The 22,397-nt window shown below is 36.5% G+C and overlaps 1 protein-coding gene across 2 annotated transcripts; it reads right to left on the reverse strand.

Annotated features, from left to right (window-relative positions):
* Positions 1-2,939: 2,939 nt before the first annotated feature.
* Positions 2,940-15,166, reverse strand: LOC149828772 (uncharacterized). Of its 2 annotated transcripts, XR_016434075.1 has the most exons (5): positions 14,630-15,166; positions 5,659-6,074; positions 3,667-4,576; positions 3,185-3,531; positions 2,940-3,073 (listed from the first exon to the last, which is right to left on the reverse strand). XR_016434075.1 is itself a non-coding variant. In XM_090016965.1 (4 exons), the coding sequence occupies exons 1-4, from the start codon at positions 15,084-15,086 to the stop codon at positions 3,389-3,391; spliced, it is 1,926 nt and encodes a 641-aa protein (XP_089873091.1). In that variant the 5' UTR covers positions 15,087-15,166; the 3' UTR covers positions 3,141-3,388. The 2 variants fall into 2 exon arrangements, 1 of the variants encoding a protein (XP_089873091.1); XM_090016965.1 differs by lacking the exon at positions 2,940-3,073 and having other exon boundaries at positions 3,141-3,531.
* Positions 15,167-22,397: the final 7,231 nt, after the last annotated feature.

Consider the following 22,397-nt stretch of genomic DNA (forward strand, 5'->3'; position numbering starts at 1 on the left):
TAGCATATCTACTGTTTGCCATAATATTTTATAAGGCCTGCTCAAGGCAAACATGAAGTCATCGATATTACAATCAATAGTAGTTTGCATGTTGAGCTAGTGCACATTGTATCCTTCCAGTTCAGAGCTAGCAACATCAGAGTTGCAAGAGTCATCGCTGCCATCTTTGGATTTCACATGCTTCTATTTATCAAAGACACTGTGTTGCCTAGCCACTGGGCTCCTTTACCCCTGGCCACCTTCCCTCTCATCAACTCTTCCTTTCGTAGCCAATGCCTAACCAGCAGCACAAAGAGACCCATAAACACTGGTCCAGTTGTGCCCCAACCAATGGTATAAAGAGCCACCAATACCCACTTGCTTTTGCATCCATGTGGCAGGATCACTCGTGGCTGCCATGTAAGCCATCCCCTTAAACAAACTGCTGCCCACATCACCTTGTGGGTCACTGCTGGCAACCTAGTCAGGACTTGCCGCTGGAATGGTACAATGCTGACTAGGACAATGACAATGCTTAGTGATGTGAAAAGGACCAAGTCATTGAAGACCATGAATGTTTTGAAGGCTAGTGTGGTGCCCATGATGGCCTTTCTGGCCTCCATATACACCGCCGGGAAGGCTGATCACTACAGTGTATGTCACTATGGCAATAAGTACGGCCACCACACTTATTGTATTGTGTGAGTTCCTTAGGCCATCACTTCGGAGCTTTAGGTGTGTTTTTCGAGACTATAGTTGTTGGTACCATACCTAAGGAGGTGCAGGGAAAGCCGGGATTATGGTGAGGACTTTGGAAGAAAAAATGATTTGGGAGGAAATTTGCATATTTAAGAGAAAAATTGCATATATTTTGGAGGAAAACTGCATATTTGCATATTTTGTGCAAAACAATCTTTGTTTTCAATCTGCATTTCTCTGATCCGATGTTGAAAACTTGTATTTTTATAGTCGTTGAAAGCTGAAACACGAGCCTGTAACTTTCCTATTTTGAGTCAGAACCGAAAACCCTTCTAGGCTTTCTATTTTTTTAGTTTCAAAACTTAATTAGAAATATGCTTTATAGATTAGAACAACCAAATAGTATATCTTTTAGAGGATGTTTCTCTCTAACCACCCATCAGATCAAGGTGATCTTGGTGACATTGAAAAGCTAACGTCCTTGTCTGTCTCTATACTTTTTACTATTTTTCATATTTTTGGCTTAGGTTGCTGAAAAATAGCATAGAACAAATTAGATTTTCTTTTAAAAACACAATCGGGGTTGTATCTCAACACTTGTTCATCATTTTCTAGTAAATCAGGCGTCGTTAGAAATGTATTTTTATCTAGTTTTTTTGTTATTTTTTTTTTCTAGAATCCTCTATTTTTTGGATTGAAACATCATCTAGAAGATTAATTATTCAGTTGTTCAAGCCTACAGATTATGTTTTTGTTTTTTATTTAGAATTCAGAAATGAAAACCCTAAAGGGGCTATCGGATCTTACTCAAAATAGAAAAGTTATAGGCATGCGTCTTAGCTTTCCAACAATTATAAAAATACAAGTTTTTGACATCAGATCAAAGAAATATATATCTAAGAATAGAGACTGTTGTGCGAAAAATAATCACATATTTGAAAGAAAATTTGCATATATGAAGAAAATTTGCATGTGCAAAAGGTAAAAAAGGTCTTTCTAAAGCTAGATATTTGTGAGTTTGGATATTAGGAGATTTTGAAAATTATATAGCATTTTGAGAAAAGTATCATTTTTGTCGTACAGTATGGTCATTTTTTGCAATATATTTGCATTGCCGATCTGGCATGCCTCGTGTATTGGAGTCTCCAATTTGTGGTTCCCCGATGCAACCATCATCTGCAGGACTTCTGCACAAAGTAGACTGGGCCATTACTGTTGCAAAATGCAACGGTGTCTGCAAGGAGTGGGCTGTCACTTGATCAAGAATGAGCTCATCTTCCTTAACCAACTCGCAACTTATTCACATTACCAGTTATGGAGGCCTTGTAAAGCCTTCTATCCATATTCTTTTTTGGTGAAGGAACAAAGTTTAAGTTGCAATCATAATTGTGTGAGCACTAAGAAGAAAGTGTCATAGGATGAGGTACTTGTAATCTTTTAGGCCCACTAAATTTCCACAGATAAATCTTGAAATTTCTTCGGAAGATGCATATGCCTTGCCGTTTGCTTCTTGTATCATGGAGTCGAGTCTTCTCTCCCACCATAATAGCACAGCTACTAAGATACAGAGACTGGTGACCTTTTGTGTGCCACCCAATTGTAGTTTTATACTCCTGACCGTCTCTCTCTCTCTCTCTCTCTCTCTGTGCAATGGAAATGTAATAGTTAGCCAAGCAGATCAAGGAGGTGCTCAAGCGACTCGTCTCTAGTCAAAGTCTCTAGCTTGCTGTGTCTAACCAATCACGCTGATGTCTGATAAGTTCACTGGTCCTTCAACCAATCATGAAGGAAACGATCAAATATGGGGAACAATGGTCCAAATTGCATGAGGAAGCAACTGAATCAAGAAGTTTCTAGATCAAGAGCGGGGCCAAAGGCCATCCAATGTTTCTAAATTGTGCAGGTATTAATCCATTTAATTCTGCATCCAAGTCTTGAGTTCAAAGCCTATGCTTGGACCTCAATTATTTCTACCATTATTACTTGAGCATGTGATGATGGACAATTCTGCCTGGTTGGTCAATTTTTGTTCGGTAATAGCTTTCTATCTAAATGTTTTAGTGGAATACGTTATCGACTCGGTCTTTGTGAGCCATATTTGCATGGAGATGTGTGGTTCCTAGGACCTTATTAGTTTCTCTGTACGGATCTTTGAAAACATTCACCATTCTAACCATAAGCAATACAACTTCAGTATTCAACCATTTTGAGATGCATTTACACCAGGGTTATCTCAGAAAGCAAGCTCACAGGCCCACCACAACCACCATTTGGGGAAAAAAGTGCTGGAATCTGTTAAATGCCCCAAATTGTAAAGTCAAAATAAGTGTACATCAGTTCCTTTTTCAAAAGAATCAGCCACGGCCTTGGCGGCTATCTGTCAGATTTGGCCCTCCTTGAAGTCAATAGCGAACATCAGCAAATAATCCAATGTAAGTGATTAATTTTATCGCTAATAATTCATGAAAATGTAAATATCTTGATAAAAACTTGGTAAATTACTCACCAAATGTTTCCACACCCTTTCCAGATCGAGCAGTTTGTATGCACATGTGTGTGCACACAACACCCGTGCAAGCACACACACACACACACACACACACACACACACAAGGAAAAACAATCATATCTCAATTTGTACATCTGGAAATCACAGGATCTCTTCAAAGGGAAATTTCTGAAGTGTGGTTCTAAAACTTTCACTCTTGAACTAGCCGCAAAGTGGATAATATTCTCTTCTAAACAGTCGATGCATTTTGTTGTACAGAATATCTTCATCAAATCTCATGTTTGAAGAGGTTGAGCAAGCAAATATCTTCACAGGATAATGATTATGTACAATATTTTCAATGCCTGTAAAAAAGCAGACGAGACCTGTGGATTTGTAGTATCGCATTGGTGATATATGGAACTTTGCCAACTTGACGTCAACTGGGGAATATCAGCAAGCAGTTCCTGTTAGTAACTATGATGTGCAGGGTACTTTACCAGTATCCGAGTTGGCAATGCCTGATTTGTGGTTGCACACAGATGAACGACGGGTGAGCCTAATATCAGCTGCACCATCTCTTCTGGAGATGTCTTTGATCAAATGGGATGCTCCAGTGGAACTTTTCCGGTCAATTTCCTTCATAACATTTTTCTTGCTCTCTTCTGTCTCATCCACTCTAGTCATGCTGGCAGCCTTCGATGTCTCAGTTCCTTTATCTGCTCTATCAAGTTTCTGCCTTTGCCTCAAGCGCCAAAAGAAGATAAGAATTGGCGCAGGAGAAATTATACAAATTGGCAGCATCAGCCATCTGCTATATCCAGTGTGTGGTGGCAAGATTACAAATCTTGAGGAAATGTAAGCTAAAATTGTGAATGCAGCAGAGACATACATGGACCAGTAGATCTTCAGCAAATGCTTAGCAGTTGCCAGGCCCATGACAATGCTTAGTGATGTCAACAATGCTACATCATTAATCACAGTGAAAATCTTAAAGAAACGGTTGTTAGCCATTATTGCTGTGCCAATCAACTCACCATCTTGATATACACCACCAGGAGGGCTGACCGATGCACTGAAAGCAACTGTGGCAAGCAGAGTGGCAGCAACCATTATTGTCTCAGAGACATTTCCCATGTCCTCAGGATACTTGGTGCCGACGTTCCTCTGATTGCAACTGTTGAATTGGTGTGGAGACTCTGAAGTGGAGTTGTTTTGTGATATAGGGTTTCCCTGTGGTAAGTATTGGAATCCTTTGCTCCTTTCAGCACCAGCTTTTAGGAGTATCAAACGTATTAAAAGGGCATCAGCATTGCTAACATTCTGTGGTATAAAGTCAAGAGCTGTATAGCCATTCCAGTTGCAAGCATTCACATCAATTCTGGTTTTATCAACCATGTATTCTACCATCTGAAATCCACAAAATGAAGTCAATGTATACTAGTATATCGGTTGGAGGTGATCACTTCTAGAAGATGAGAGGCTTGATCAGTTAAAGGATGAAAGGAGGGTTTGTTGTTTGAAGATGAAATGGCAGAAGGTTCATCCTATTGAGGAGAAACAGTGCAGTTCATTTTCTAACAAGGAAATTTTTTCCTTAATTCTGGAAAGAATCCATATGAATGGATCAATACAGAATTAATTGTTTTAAAGTACTTTTGCTTAGTGATATGTAGTTTCTCTATACACTCCTTACAGATATTAGGAAGCAGTTGGTTAACCAATATTCCAATATTGATTCAAGTTAATGTTATCAAGGAAGAATTCCATGAATAAATAGAAGCACCCCTAGTCACGTGCACACCTCTAATGATGTTCTGCAGACACCCTAATTACAGGGGAAATTTGAAGATAGTTTACCCCAACAACATAAATAGCAATTCCAGGAATGCAATTATATATACTGGATACTTTCATCAGAAAGATGGTTAAAGTATGGACTTCATTGGACTAAACAACAGGCGCACACACACAAACACACACATATGCATGTAGATATGTATTCTTATACGTACACATGTGGATACATAACGTGAATGCATGGACATATTGCCACATGTGCATGCATGTATGAGAGAGATTTTGGTATGCTACGAGTAACATTGATAAAAAGCAACCTGTACTTGTAGGATGAACAGAATGGTCCATTTGCAACAAGCAATTGGCTCACAACTTTCAGTGTCAACAACTAGAAATCTAACTTTACAGATTATTAAATTCGTGCAACATCCATTATCAGCACAGTTCACTAAAAATTTCCTTGAAATACAAATTCTTCAACCAGAAACATGTCAGGTTCTAAAATCAGAACCAATTATAGGTATACACTGTTTTTTGCACAGAACATTAGCATTTGCTCCAAGATATTAAAAGCTTTTCTTGAGAGATTTCTAGTCAAATTGTTCATCAAAGTGAATATCTAACAAAAAATTTATTCATTGATGCCTCAACGTGTCTGTGTGTGTTTGAGAGAGAGAGAGAGAGAGACATACTCGAACATGCTTTCCAGCCGTGGCAAGGTGCAAAACAGTGTTTCCATTACCATCCGGAAGGTTGATAGACTCGGCAGTATCAAGTTTTTCCATCAGATATTCAAGGGCCTCAAAATGGTTATTCTTCACGCTCAAATGCAGAACAGTCTCCCCTTGATTTGTCAACAGCCCAGCTTTATCTATTTTCGATGAGAGAATTTCATTCAAAATAGCAGTCCAACCTTTTATTGCTGCTAAATGCAATGGAGTTCTGCCATTCACATCCTGCTGACAACAGAGGTCAGAATCAAACTGCAACAGCACTCTTGTTACACCAAGGTGACCTTTCCAGCAAGCATGATGCAAAGGTGAAAACCCATGTCTATCTACTTTTGATGCGAAATCTGGCCGTGCTTTAAGCAACTCTTGCACAATATCTGCACAATTTCATAAATAAATTGTATGAAAAAAAAAGACAACTTATTTCAGTATTTTCACAAGAGCGCCTTTACGACATTGTAGTAATAAACATTAACAGGCATAGGTAACTTAAGATAACCTAGGATATCACCATATTATCCCCTAAGTTTTCCAGTCATTTTTGGTATTTCTTTATATCATATCATCTGCTTATTTAATAAATATAGAAAATGGGGCTTCCATGCCAGGCTAACCCCAACTTTGCCAGTGCAATACCCAGGTTAAAATCAGTTGCGTGAAGCTACTATGTCCTTGCAGCATTTGGCTGACCACAGCTCCCTCAAATTTTCCGTAAAAAATTTGTCTGCTGCTCCTGCTGTCTAAACTATGCCATATGGATATGGATGCGGGAGCGGGGCACAATGCTGATACGCTTAGTACGGTACCATAATTTTCAAAAACTAAAGCACGGAGACAAGACCATCCACACACAGATGTGTGTGTGTGTGACTGTGTGTGTAAAACAACAATTCTAAATCACTGCATTTAGGAACATCAAATAAAGAAACTAAGTTGAAATTAAAATGTAATATAATTGATGACAAAGTTCAAAAGAAAAATAACACAAGTGAATATGAAATAAATAAATAAAATCATAAAAGAAAATAGATAAAGTTAATGGCACAATGTTGACTGTGCATGAAATTGGTTTGACTATGTTGATGAAGTGTTGTATCGTGTTCACGAAGTGTCCGAGTGTCGTGTCGTGTCGATACGGGATACGCATGCTAAGTGAAGTGTCCATATCTAAATTGGTTTGAATCATTTTATGGCTCTACAAGATTTCACTAGTATGGTATTCATCAATATTTCCTAATTTACACCTTTATGAAGAAACTCTTATTCTTGTATTAGACATTTCATGTTCAAGCTTCAGTGGAACCATCAATCATTTGCTTAATTTTCAGCAAAAATACAAACATATAACCATTATTTTTTTTCTCAGGATTCAAGTTCATGTGGACAACATTCATAGTGTAATGGCCTCTAAGGGTTTACATGATCATAAACACAAAGTGCACATGCACATACACAAGTTCAACTAAGGAACAATACAAGAGCACTAAGTGCTTACAAGACATTAAGTAATTAAAAAGAACACAATAATATAAAAAGTACACATTATATTGAGCATGAATGCTTAAGAGAAACATTAGAGAATGAACAGGAACAAAGCCCCTATTTATACACAAGAGGCAGTCTCAATAGAGACATCCAACAACTCTATTGACTAGTCAACTCTACGTTGACTAGTCAAAAAAGAACCGAACAGCTCTATTTGGTATTTGATCAAATAGTCCCTATAAAAACAGAAGAGGATAAAAGCAAGAATAAAATAAAAGTACTAATGTGCCCCTAATGAGTACTTCCTATTACAATACTTGTGAAATAATGAAAATACCCCTAGAGGGTATTACCTATTACATCATTATAAATAGAATATATATATATATATATATATATATATATATAACTTAACATCCTCCTTGAAACTTATGGTGTAATAAAACGAAAGTTTGAAAATACAAAAAAAGAATCAATGGGAAGGATCCAAGTCTTCAAGTGTCTTCAATGAAAATTTCTATCTTTATGACGTATTAGAAAATTTTGCAAATACAACTCTTCAAATATCTTCATTAGTGACCATCCCCAAACGCCTTCATCGACTATCTTCATCTTCATGGTATGATGCATTGAAGATATTTCTTTCTCAAACCATCGCATCTTTAAGAACCTATAAAGAGAACAAAACAAAGGTTCCAACTACACAAAATAAGATATTTTAATCAAGTAGTTATAAGGTTTAAAACAAGAATAATACACAAGTAAAATTTTTAAACAAAGTAGCAATAATTTTAAGATTTTTAGGAACATTAGTAATAATTCAAGCAAGATAAGAAGAGCATACCTCAAAGATAAATTTTTATGAAATCAACATTAGACAATCATAAGCCAAAAATCAACTTATTTTTCAAGAAAACATAAATATTAATCATAAGAAAATTTAATTACTAAAGAACATATAAATTATCAAGAAGAGATAAACAATCATGCATTAATAATATCCCAAAGTTTTAGAAAATCACTTCAAATAAAACAAATCATCAACAACATTCATATAAAGTATAACAATTAAAAAAAAAAAACTCTCAAGAAAAGAGTAAAAATTAAATTTATACATACAATAATGTGATCAGTATAATCATTATGAAACATATGTATATGAAATTAAAGCATATTTAATGAACATAATAATGAATTAGAGAAATCTCACAAATCATAACCATTAGGATTCACTCAAACAACCTAGAACAGGTTTAAGCACAAATGACTAAATAACAATCTTAATATATATATATGAAATACATGTAAGATGCACAAGATTTTATCAATAAACATTTTTTCATACAAGAAAAAAAGGTAGGAAAAAGGTTTAGAAATTTCATGGAGAGATTCTTTAAAAATCCCACATAACAAAATGAATGACATTTACAAATTTCAACAAGAGTTCGACCACCACAAGAAATCACCTCACTAGACCTCCAAACCTCAAAATTCAAGTGTATCAGCTACTAGAACAAGAGCACAATCACAATGCTACTTATGAGCTAAATAAAAACACAAAAAGTGTGAATAACCAATTGGTGCACATAACTCACCACATTGAAAAGCAACATTTCTTGTCTGCATAAAATGACACTTAAATAAGAGGCATAATAAGAGAAAGCACACAAGGTAAGAGAGCTTGTAATGAAAAAAAAACTAATGTCACCAAGAAGAATAAAGATATCAATTTTAACAATCTTTTGAAACAACACCATGATTTCAAAAATAGATAGTCATCACAGATAAACATAATTATAAATAAACAAATGAGTGATATAATACTCATAGAACCAGAGATCAAACAAGTGTCGGTTAGAGCCGAACTATAAACCAACAATCTAAACTGACAAAAAAACGAGGTGCACACAACTCACACCAACAAACATCTCATGTTCAACAAAAGCAACATGGATCCAGATGTCAATCAACTATCAATCAGATCCAAGACTAGTGTCAACACGACACTCATACAACAACAAACAACAACAACAACTACGCCTTCATCCCAAAACAATTGGGGTCGGCGATATGAACCAACAAAGAAAATCATTATGGGTCTTCCACATGAATCCTTCTCCTCCATTCATTTCTATCCAATGCCATGTCCTCGGTGAGGTTCAAAGCATTCATATCCTTTCTTATCACCTCCATCCATGTCTTCCTAGGCCTACCCCGACCTCTTTTAACTAATATATTTTCCCATTTCTCCATCCTTCTAACTGGAGCATCATTAGGCCTTCGTCGAATATGTCCAAACCACCGTAAACGATTCTCTCTCATCTTATTTTCAATGGGTGCAACGCCTACCTTCTTACGTATCTCCTCGTTCCGAATCTTATCTTTTATTGTATTTTCACACATCCATCTCAGCATACGCATCTCAGCTACACTCATTTTTTGAATATGATATATCTTGGCAGCCCAACATTCCGTACTATATAGTAAAGCGGGCCTAATAGTCATCCTATAAAACTTTCCCTTCAACCGCAATGGCATTCTACGATCGCACAACACTCCAGTTGCACTCTTCCATTTCATCCACCCAACCTTTATCCTATGATTTACATCTCCATCAATTTCTCCATACTTTTGAATGATAGATCCCAAATATTTGAAAGAATCATCCACCGGTATTTCGTGCTCACCAAGCTTCACTACACTCCCATCACTACTTCGTTGCTTACTAAATCGACATTCAATGTATTTTGTCTTACTCTTACTCAACTTAAAACCTCTTGCTTCCAATGTCTGTCTCCATAATTTTAACTTAGCATTAACCCCAGCTCTAGACTCATCAATCAAAACAATATCATCAGCAAACAACATACACCACGGCACATTTTCTTGAATTGATCTCGTAAGCTCATCCATCACTATAGCAAATAGGAAAGGGCTTAAAGCAGATCCTTGATGTAACCCAACCGTTATAGGAAAATTGGTTGTCACCCCTCCACAAGTGCGGACATTGGTTACTACTCCTGTCTGCACTTGTGGAGGGGTGACAACCAATTTTCCTATAACGGTTGGGTTACATCAACACAACACTCATAAACTTCAATAATTATAGACTGATAAGATGACTTGAGGTGTACATATAACTCACCTCAACAGCTAACTCGGAATATCAACAATAATGAGTTCAGAAGTCAATCAACCATTAATTAGACCCAAGACAAGTGACAATGTGTCACTCATAACCCTTAAAAATCTAGATTTATAAGATGACATGAGGTGCAGATATAACTCACCTCAACGACTAACCCTAACCCAACAACAAGGCTAAAAATAAATGATGCATCATATAAAATTTTGTGATGGACAAGACAAATGTCATCAAAAGGCGATACAAGCACATGGAAATCAATTTCCAAATATGGGGGTTCATATATAAGAACCGATTTGAAAAAAAACAAAGTTTCAAATCAAAACCAATAAAAGTAGATGAAAAACTTAGAATGAATAGGCCTTTAATCACGAACAAAGTCCACCAAATAGATACAAAAGTGGACAATCATCAACAAAAAAACCACTATGGAATTCACTCACAAACCCATAAAGGAAATACACACAAGAAGGCACAATATAAAAATAGTATTTCATTCAATATTACAAGTGTGCAAAAGAAACTTAACATTTAAAACTCATGTGTGGTATCATGATGCAAATGCAATCATACAACAAGACAAAATGTCCATCAATGAGAGTCTTTAATTACGAAGAAGCATGTCCATCAATAGAAAAATTGACAAGTCCTAAAGTGAACCACAAAGAAAACACTTATAGCACCCACAAAGGGCATACACAAAGAAGATTTATAATTCTCAAATTAATATTTTATTAATACCATGTATGCAAAAAGCATAATACTTAAATACCATGCAAAAAACATATAATATAATGTTTAATAAAGAACCATGAGACTAAGAAATAACATAATCATAAGGGCCACAAAAAAAAAGGTCAACAAGAAAAACTCACAATAACATAACTAATTTTAATTATTTTAAAATGCATTCATAAAAGTCAATAATTCCCATAAGAGATCATGCTCAATGCCTTATGCACGAATAGACAATCTCATTCATCAATGTGTATGTAAAACAATCACAAGTGCACAAGGATCATATATCAATATAAAATATTATTTATTCAAACTTCAAAAATAACAAGGTGTCCATGATCACTAAGATCCTAACCACATAATTTTTAATACTTCACAAAATATTTTGTGTTTCACATAAGAATACATCAAAAAGAAAGAAAAAATCAAACACAAGTTAAGCAAAAAACTCATAAAATCATACTTGTGGATGATACACAAAACCATTTTAAAATAAATATTTCAAATAATTTTAAAGTATTTGACAATTTTTAAAAAACAAAACAAATTTTAATATAATAATAAATATGAACATGATTTCACATTTATAACCATGAAGTGTTCAAATAAAGCATCTAAATGCCAACAACACATGCTCAAGAATACTAGATCATATACGTACATATTAAATAAATCAAGTTCAAAAATCTAATAGATCTCATAAAAGCATACACATATATCATTTCATAAGATCAAACAAATCATGTAAACCTTATAAAACATTTAATAAAAATAAACCCAACAATAATTTTGAAAAGCTTTTAAAGATTTTAGTTTTTTTTAACAAAAATAACAAATAACTTTTCAGAAGATAAGAAAAATGAGTGTTTTCCAATGCATAATACATAAGATAGATAACTCAAGTAACATTAAAGATTTAAGATACATATCGGGTCAAGATTTCCCTTGAATCCAAGTCACACAACGGTCACAAACCTTCACAAAGCACGAACTTGAACCAAAGAATTCCAAGACCCAAAAAAGGCAAAATACCAACAAGGATTTCTTGGTTCTAAATTTCTAATACCATGTAATGAAATATGCGAAAATACAAACAAAGGCTTTTAAGGGTTTACATGATCATAAACACAAAGTGCACATACACAAATCTAACTAAGGGACAATACAAGATCACTAAGGCACTACACAAGCAGTAAGTGCATACAACACATTAAGGAATTAAAAAGAACACAAGAATATAAAAAATATACATTTTATTGAGCATGAATGTTTAAGAGAAGCATTAGAGAATGAAGGGGGACAAAGCCCCTATTTATACACGAGGCATTCTCCATAGAGTTGTTGAACTCTTCCAACAGTTATAAATATAGTTGTTCGATTGTTCCAACAACTATATTTATAACCTATAAATATATTTGGTATTTATAGATAATAAACATGTACAACTTAACACATAGGACATTTTAACCGATTCATTTGATAGTGAGAATCAACTCCTCTATTGATTGATAGGTTTCAATTTAAAAAATACGGAGCCTCTATTAACCTCATGTAGCTTATGTTCTTGTAGTTTTGTACCATGCATTTTTCTTTGTCCTCAACAATTGCATAACTTTCATCATGTACTATATGACAATGACCAAGAACCATATGTAAGTTCAAGGACAACAACTACAACAAGCACTAAATAGAGAAAATCATCTTTTTACCATAAAACAAACAATCCACAAGTAGAAATGCCTCTCTCTCCCTAGGTAATAATTTCCTGCACTTTAATAAAAATAATAGATTGCACGAAATGCAAAGGAGATGCCATAAGATTATAACATCCTAATTAGTATACCATCCAAAATATAAATCAGCTCCACCATCATTCTCCTTTCAAATAAAAGTCACAATTTGAAGCCCACTTCTAAAAGGGGGTAATTGTGATATTCAATTAATGATTGACTGATAAATATTTTCTTTCAATGCATGAACTATGAACATTGAATGCTTAGCATCTACTAGTCTGAAATTAGGGATCTATATCTATTAGTACAGAAATTGTTTGATTCTTCAACCACCATCACTGTGTACAAACCAGAAACTGAGAATCACTTGCAGTTATTTTATCATAGATGTGATAGCCCATTAATAATGTTTGTGAATTGTTTGATTCCTCAACCACCATCACTATGTACAAACCAGAACCTGAGAATCACTTTCAGTTATTTTGTCATTGATGTGATAGCCAATTAATAATGTCTGTGATACAAACAGAAATCCTTGGAAGCACCGAGTCTATGCACCTGAAGAGCTCTGAAACCTAGCCACTAACAGCCACCCATCTCAACATTTCTCGAGATGGAGACCACACCCATCTCGAGAAATGCTAAGATGGGTGGCTGTGTGGGCAATGCATGATGCAGCGCCCCTACACTTGATGTGAACACACACATACACACACACACACACACATATATATATATATATAGAGAGAGAGAGAGAGACAGAGAGAGAAAGAAAGAAAGAAAAGGTGGTAGCTGCTAACCACTTTTCTAGCTAACTGGGCTTTCGAAGGGTTTTTCCATGTTTTCCTTAAATCTGTTCATACATGCGCATTATAGATGCCTAATTTTATAGGAATAGACTCTTGGATCATCTGATTCAGATACGTAGGTAGGTTTTTATAAGGTTTAAAAAATTGACGGTCTAAGATTTTTCTAAATATTCAAGGCTTAAAAAAACAGGTTTTTCATCGGAAAAAACACTATCCAAGTGTGGTTTTCTAGTAAATCGGCAGTGCCGAACACATCTGTATGGTCAGATTTAAGTAATACATGGCGAAAACCCTTCGACCGATTTGCACAGTAGTTAGCTAGAAAAGTGGTTAGCAGCTACCACCTCTCTCTCTCTCTCTCTCTCTCTCTCTCTCTCTCTCTCTCTCTCTCTCTCTCTCTCTCTCTCTCTCTCTCTCTCTCATCTTATTCACCCCACAAGATTCAGGACGACGAAATTAGCAATTCACAGTGGAAAATAGAAAAGAAAAAATTTGTCAGAAAAATGAATTGAACATATATTTTAGGCAATTGAAACAACCAGAAAACAAACATGTTGAAAAACGGATAACAAACACCAATTACGCACCTTGAATTCAAAAACCAAATCTCAATCACAAAATCAACTGGACAAACGAGAGTCAGGATTTGAAGACAGAAGCTTAAACTTGGCCAAAGACTAGCATTTAAACTTCCCCGGGAAAATGAAACAAACCACAAAATCAATATCATATAACCTCAGAAAAAAATTATACCATTAAGAAACAAGAATTCACAATCCAGCCAAATGTACCAATCGATTCACAAAGTGGGCATCAAGACAATAACTTAGCAATTCACTATAAGCTCCAAGAAAGGCTGATGGTTTCTGGCAAAAACCCAATTCTTTATCTAATTCTCTAGACAAAAAATAAAAAACACCAAAATTGCTGGATCAAGAAGATGGTGATCAAAGAGAATGGCCAAACCCCAAACTGAAAAAAGAAACCATCAAAACCATCTTGTGGAAAGCATCAGCAATCACCTGTATGGCCGCTCAAGGCAGCGGAATGCAAGGCCGTAGACGAGGCGTCGGCCTCGAAACGCAGCGCCCTCGGACCACCACTCATCAGAAGAACCCTCACGGCGTCGGGATGGCCGCCGCGGCACGCCAACGAGAGCGCGCTCTCCCCCTCGCGGTTGAGCTTATACGCGACCATCGGATCCAGATCGAGCAGGAGGCGCGCCACCTCCGCGCTGCCTTCCCGGCAGGCCTCGTGTAGAGGGGTCTCCAGACGGGCATTCTCTGCAGCCACCATCACCGGCCGGAACCGGACGACCTCCGCTGCGAACCCGCCGTGGCCGAGCCTCGCCGCCAGGTGCAGCGGCGTGGCTCGAGTCGCGGGCACCACCTGATCCAGCAGGAGCTCGTCTTCCCCCACCAACTGCCTCAGCGCCTCCACGTCGCCCCTCACCGAGGCGTCGAAGATCCGTCGGTCCATTTGGGCTCAGCGTGAGTGTGAGAGGGAGGTCGAAGATTTGGGAGGTGGGTCTGCAGAGCGGCGATCGTTGGTGTTCATGGTTGGGCTGAAACCCGGTGAGGGAAGAGTTTGACAGAAGCTCACTGTTCAAGCGTTGAAATATTGGTTCCATTTGCGTCCTTCCCTCCCCTACGACGTTGTGTGGAAAAGATCTGCGCCTGAGAGAGGGACGTTTGAATTTGGGTGTCAGACTGGGTTCTCAACGAAAACAGCGGTTTAAACGGACACGGACACGGGCGCGGACAAACGTTATTTTAATATTTTTAATCTTATTTTAATAAAAACTATTCCTTAAACCTTTTGAAAAGGGATGGACCCCATGGTGGTTCAACATATATAGTCACAAACATCGAGCATTTTATTGATGTAATTAAAAAAAGGATATTTTAAAATATCATGTTTATGGCGATGCTGTTATGTGTTTTATCAGGATATGATCATGTTTTTAATGCAATATTTATATCTTTTATATTTTATTTTTTCTTCTATTTTTGTATATTTTCTTACATATTCTTAAATATAAATATACACATATTTCCCAAGATTTTTTTGTGAAAAAAATTGTAAATTTATTGCAAGATTTTCCTTTGCAGAGAAAATTCTGACAATGAGATATTTGACTACTAACTATAAACACTTATCTAGAAAATTACAAGATAAGTTGGGAAATGGCAATGCTCTTCAAAATGCAATTGGCCAATTACTCCATATTTCTGGACAAGTGGGTTCATAATCTAAACCCGCAGTTATCCAAGATGGAATTATGTCGCCAGAATGCTTCAAGTGCAAACCACGAAATCCCAAAATAATCTTCATTTTCAGGATAAATTGGGAGTGTGAGAACTGCCAACCCCACGTACCTCACCGTGTCACGCAGGTTGTAACACGGTACACTCGCAAGCATCATGTTGTTGTGTGAATCATTCTCAGTTGTTGAGAGTGATTCACAGAACAATAAATTTCCCATGTTTTGTGCAAACGTGAGAATTGTGCCCTGAGAAAGTTCTTCCATTGAGAAAGTAGGGTCCATCTCTCTGAGAAAGGGAATCACAAGTCTGACCCTGTGACTATCTATCAACTGATTCATCTTCGTAGTTTGCAAGGTGTTTACAAACGAGCACTGAAGAAGCATCGCTTTCTCAGGTTTTTTAGAAAAATAAGCTCCACCGACCATTTTCACAAGTGATTGCAAACTTGATTGTAAAAAGAGAGAGTGGTGGATTAGTTGTGAGGTTTGAAGCACAATTTCCTGAGAAAGTGGGCCAGGTTTGACCCTCTGATAGGCTTTCTCAGGAGTGGCACTCATGCTTTCTCAGGGAGGTACCTCAAGGGGTGGGCAAAAGCCCTGTAAGTCCTTGGGCTGGCCGGGCCGGCCTGTCATGGCCTTGGCGTTCATTTTCGAACCCACCCAGCCCGAAGCAGGCCGACACAGGCTGGGCCAGGGAAAGTCCCTGTTCAGCCCGAATGTGTGTGTATGTGTGTGAAGCAATAGAAATGAATATATATAAATATAAATATAAAGATAGATGTCTAAGTTAGAGTCGTGAACTAGGCGTTTTCAACCCTTTTTGTGCAAATTCAACCATGTAGATGTGTTTGACACAGTGAATTTGTTCGGAATTGACTATTGGATTATGTATTTTTTATGAAAACAAGATTTTTTATGCTTAAATATCTACAAAGATGATGAGTCATTGATTTTAAAGCCTTAAAAAAAATTATTTATCCATTGTAATGGATGATACAAGAGCTGATCCTTATAAAACCAATCATGCGGATCACATGGATCCATATGGTTAGATTCAAGAGAAAAGAATAAAAAATCTTTGAAAAGCATGATTCTCATATTCAAGAGCTTGCTTATGTTATATTTATAATAATATTTATTATATGTAATATATATTTGTATATAAATACCCAACTCAGCCTGGCTTGAACCAACCCAATTAGGTCCACCGTCTTAGTAAGCGAGCAGTGGACCAGGCATTTGCCAATGGGCTGCTCTAAACCAGGCCTAGGCCCGGCCCATCTTGACCAAGTTTGGATCAGTCAGCCCAGTCCATTAGCAGGGGAGCAGATCAGGTCATGCTGAACATGATTGTTTTTGCTCATGCTGACATCGTGGCCATCCCATTTGCATTTTAAAAAGCTCAAAAGTAAACAAAACCATGTGGCATTCATCCAAAATTCTAGCGGATGGCCACGATGTCGGCATGAGCAAAAACGCTCATGTTCAGCATGACCATTAGCAGGTCAGGTGGACCCCTTGTCCACCCCCTAGTACTTGTATATATGTAAGGATAATTTTCAAATAAACATCGAAATTTTTCTTCTGTATAATATAACCACCAAACGTATTTGGCATTTCAAATGTCTACTTGTTAAGAAAATACACCCAACTGTCAACCACAGGTAGCTTAACCATGAGTCTCCATTTGAGATTCTCATTTTACCTCTTTTTCAATCAATTAAAATTACTCTTTTTGTCCTTAAACCTAAAATTCGTTCTTGCTTTGATGCATCAGAATCACTGTTTGTTGTCTTATTTATTATGGATGAAAATGGGTGGGAGTTTTAACTCTGGTCCAAACCGGAATCAATTCACATTATTTGATTCGGATATGGATAGTGTATATATGAATCTAGTTTGGAATAGATTAAGTTAGGGTCTATCCAGATTCGTAGTTGAAATCACTGCATACCTTGGTGGTTCTGGGTAAAAAATGGGGCCAAACCCAAGTCGTTTATCTTTTCCATTCAAACTATCTTTGTTTTATCCATTTTCTTGGACCAAAGAATATATGGACTTAGTTTTGGACTGGATCCTGAGCTTTATTGTAAAACTCAAGTTGGATTTAGATCTGAAACCTAACCCACCCTTCAAAAGTTGAAAGTAGTATCGGATCTATCCTAACCTGAACCATATCCATCATATTTTCAACTTTGTTATTTACGAGGGGTGTAACTAGGTTCGGTCAGGTAGGTCTCATTATATCCGTACCTAAATAAGGTTTAAAGACTGCACAAAAACCTATCCATTATGAGTTGGGTTTGGGATGATTTTGATATACTTAATGGGTTGAGTTCTGATTACACTCATTTTTCACATTACATTTTGGATTAGACCTAAAGAAACCCAAATTGAGATAAAGCACGTTTAGAGATTGGGTATTAGAAATGCTAAATGGGTCAGTTCTTTTGTTAGTTGAAATAAATTTGATCCATATTGAAGATTCATATACTGTATATCCAAATCCATATCATATTGGGAAAAAGTATACATGATGGGCATGATTATAAATCTTGGATAAAATCTAGTAAAAAAATGATTTGATTTAATCTAACCTATTTACCTTTTCTGCTAAAAATAGGTATATTTTTCATATTTTCAATGGATCCAATACCACATTGACTCATACGATGATTAGATCCTAGATGTTTGAATATAGTGAACTAGATCCATAATAGGATCTATTCTTCAAAAATTAGGTCCACTGCTATCAAGCTTGAGGTGTCAACGGGTTGGACCCAGTGAATCTGACTTTGAGGTGCTAGTACCAACTCTGATTTGGTCTGCTATAAGAAAAACCATACCCGGGTACTATAAGGATTACGTGAACCAGACATACTTAATAAAATTAAATAATATTTTTTTTCTTTCTATATTGAAAAATCATGGGTCTTAGTCGATACTTGGGTTGGACCCAGATCTAGTAAGAAATTTCACAAACCATACCCAACTCTATATATTAAATGACCCATTGGGTTTGACCCAATTTCTAATCAAAAACTCCTTTATTACCAAACCTTAATTTTATAGGGTTGGTACGGGTCAGGTTTGGGTCAATTACGGGCCATTGATACCCCTAAGCTTGATCCAACTCGTGCCCAAACTATTTTTCTATTGGTGTAAGTTTTATACAACAACAACAACTACGCCTTCATCCCAAAACAATTGGGGTCGGCGATATGAACCAACAAAGAAAATCATTTTGGGTCTTCCACATGAATCCTTTTCCTCCAATCATTTCTATCCAATGTCATGTCCTCGGTGAGGTTCAAAGCATTCATATCCTTTCCTATCATTTCCCTTCAAGTCTTCCTAGGCCTACCCCAACCTCTTTTAACTAATATATTTTCCCATTTCTCCGTCCTTCTAACTGGAGCATCATTAGGCCTTCGCCGAATATGTCCAAACCACCGTAAATGATTCTCTCTCATCTTATTTTCAATGGGTGCAATGCCTACCTTCTTACGTATCTCCTCGTTTCGAATCTTATCTTTTTATTGTATTTCCACACATCCATCTAAGCATATGCATCTCAGCTACACTCATTTTTTGAATATGATGTCTCTTGGCAGACCAACATTCTGTACCATATAGTAAAGCGGGCCTAATAGTCGTCCTATAAAACTTTCCCTTCAACCGCAATAGCATTCTACGATCGCACAACACTCCAGTTGCACTTTTCCATTTCATCCACCCAACCTTTATCCTATGATTTACATCTCCATCAATTTCTCCATACTTTTGAATGATAGATCCCAAATATTTGAAACAATCATCCACCGATATTTCTTGCTCACCAAGCTTCACTACACTCCCATCACTACTTCATTGCTTACTAAACCGACATTCCATATATTTTGTCTTACTGTTACTCAACTTAAAACCTCTTGCTTCGAATGTCTGTCTCCATAATTTTAACTTAGCATTAACCCCATCTCTAGACTCATCAATCAAAACAATATCATCAACAAACAACATACACCACGACACATTTTCTTGAATTGATCTCGTAAGCTCATCCATCACTATAGTAAATATAAAAGGGCTTAAAGCAGATCCTTGATGTAACCCAACCGTTATAGGAAAATTGGTTGTCATCCCTCCATAAGTGCGGACATTGGTTACTACTCCTTCATACATATCCTTAATTATACTGATGTACTTGAGAGAAACACCTTTCTTCATCATTGTCCACCAGAGAACATCCCTAGGTACTCTATCGCATGCCTTCTTCAAATCAATAAAAACCATATGCAAATCTTTGTTCCTCTCTCTATTTCTCTCAATAAGTTGTCTAAAAAGATGTATAGCTTCCATAGTTGATCTTCCAGGCATAAAACCAAATTGATTCTCTGATATCATAACAACTTTCCTTAACCTAGACTCAATCACCCTCTCCCAAAGTTTCATAGTATGACTCATGAGTTTTATACCATGATAGTTTGTGCAATCTTGTATATCACCCTTATTCTTATATAGAGGCACCAAAGTACTCTTCCTTCACTCATTAGGCATCTTATTTGTCTGCCAAATCTTGTTAAAAAGATTTGGCAACCATTCTAAACCTTTCTCTCCCAAGCATTTCCAAGCCTCGATAGGTATACCATCTGGGCCAACTGCCCTTCTTGATTTCATTTTCTTCAAAGCCTCTGCAATTTTTTTCTTTTGAATCTTGCGCATGAAGTCACGATTCATCTCATGAAAAGGAATGGACAAGTCTCCAAGATCCTGAGCATGACTTCCATTAAATAGCTTATCAAAATAATCTTTCCATCTCTCCTTAATCTTCTCATCTTTGACTAAAACCCTTTGTGTTTCATCTTTGATACATCTAACCATACTCAGATCCCTCGATTTTCTATCTCTTATCTTTACAAGCCTATAAATATCTTTCTCGCCCTCTTTGGTATCTAACTTGTCATAAACCTCCTTATATACTTTATCCCTCGTGTTTCAAACTACTTTTTTAGCTTTCTTCTTTGCTATCATATACTTCTCCAAATTCTCATTATCACGACTCTTACTTAGATTTCTATAACACTTTTTTTTTAACCTTAATAGCTAATTTGACATCCTCGTTCCACCGTGATGTATCCTTACCTAGCGGTGCATCGCCTTTAGACTCACCCAATACCTCCTTAGTCACCTTTCTCATGCCACCCGCTATCTTATTTCACATTGATTCTGAATCCTCCTCAAGATACCAATTAGCTTCCTTAACTACCTGCTCTACAAACATTCTCTGTTTAGCTCCTTTCAGTGCCCACCACTTAATTCTAGGATCTATCCTATGTCTATCACTTTTGCGACATTATCTAATTCTAAGATCTAAAATTAAGACTCTATGTTGTGTAGCTACACTTTCTCCCGGTATAACCTTACAATCAATGCAACAACCCCTATCTCTCTTTCTAAGTAGGAAAAAATCTATCTGACTCATATTAACCCCACTTTTAAATGTTACTAGGTGAGACTCACTCTTCCTAAACCAAGTGTTTGCTAAGATCATATCATAGGACAAACCAAAATCTAAAATCCTTTCTCCACTTTCGTTTCTTTCTCCTATACCATAGCCTCCATGGATACTCTCAAATTCATCCCTACTAATGCCTACATGTCCAATAAGGTCACCTCCGATAAAAAGCTTTTCTCCATAAGATATCCCGATATCCCTACTAATGCCTACATATAAGTTTTATAAATGATATTTTTAAAATGATATTTTCAATAAAACTTTTGTGCAAACCGAACACCAAATAATAAAAACCGGTTCACACTAATGATGAAGTCTAGGTCGAAATCAAGGAACAAAAACAAAATCTAAGTATTCCATACAAGATCACACCTTTATTGCCTTAAAAATAAAAAGTAGCAAACAAACACAAAAACCTATTACAAGATGTTCAAGTAGAAAGAAAATTAATAAAACTCAATTAACAATTGGCCTAAGGCCCTACTTAACTAAAAAAAAAACATAAAGGAAAATGCCTCTGCTCGCGAACCACAATCTTTATATGTAGGTGTCAGGAATCTAGGTGCATCCACCTCAATGCCAACCACCTAACCTTGCTTCTAGCTTTCAACTGCCACCTACACAAACAAAAACACGCAAACAAAATAACAAACTATACACTAACTATGTTAGTTAAAAACAAAGGAAAGAAAGCACTAAGTGTGAAATAAAACAACAAAAAAATCTAAACACAAATTCCAAAGTGACCTTGCTGGGTTCTGGTCTAAATCAAAGTGTCCTTTGTTTCAGGACACAACACCAATCGATAAATCCACAAAAAGACACAAAGAAACAACAAAAATTATGATTTTGCCCTACGCGATTAGAGAATCGTGTGTCTGGATAGATTCTTGTAAATAGAAAGAGAGACAAGTAAACTGAGTCAAATTCTAATGAAATTTTGCATAAATGTTCTTGACATGCTAAAAAATCCAACACAATTTACAGAATCGAAAAACTCTACAAAAAG

The sequence above is a fragment of the Nuphar pumila genome, chromosome 9 (genome assembly GCF_984573655.1).
Source record: "Nuphar pumila chromosome 9, dmNupPumi1.hap1.1, whole genome shotgun sequence".
NCBI classification, from domain to species: Eukaryota; Viridiplantae; Streptophyta; class Magnoliopsida; order Nymphaeales; family Nymphaeaceae; genus Nuphar; species Nuphar pumila.

Bases quoted from the DNA above. Each gene is read 5' to 3' on its own strand.
- LOC149828772 (XM_090016965.1), bottom strand. From the start codon at position 15,086: ATGGACCGACGGATCTTCGACGCCTCGGTGAGGGGCGACGTGGAGGCG. The intron at 4,577-5,658 runs GTATGTCTCTCT...TGTGGATTTCAG, and splicing joins CGGCTGGAAAGCATGTTCGA to ATGGTAGAATACATGGTTGA. The intron at 3,532-3,666 runs GTAAAGTACCCT...GCTTTTTTACAG, and splicing joins CATTGCCAACTCGGATACTG to GCATTGAAAATATTGTACAT.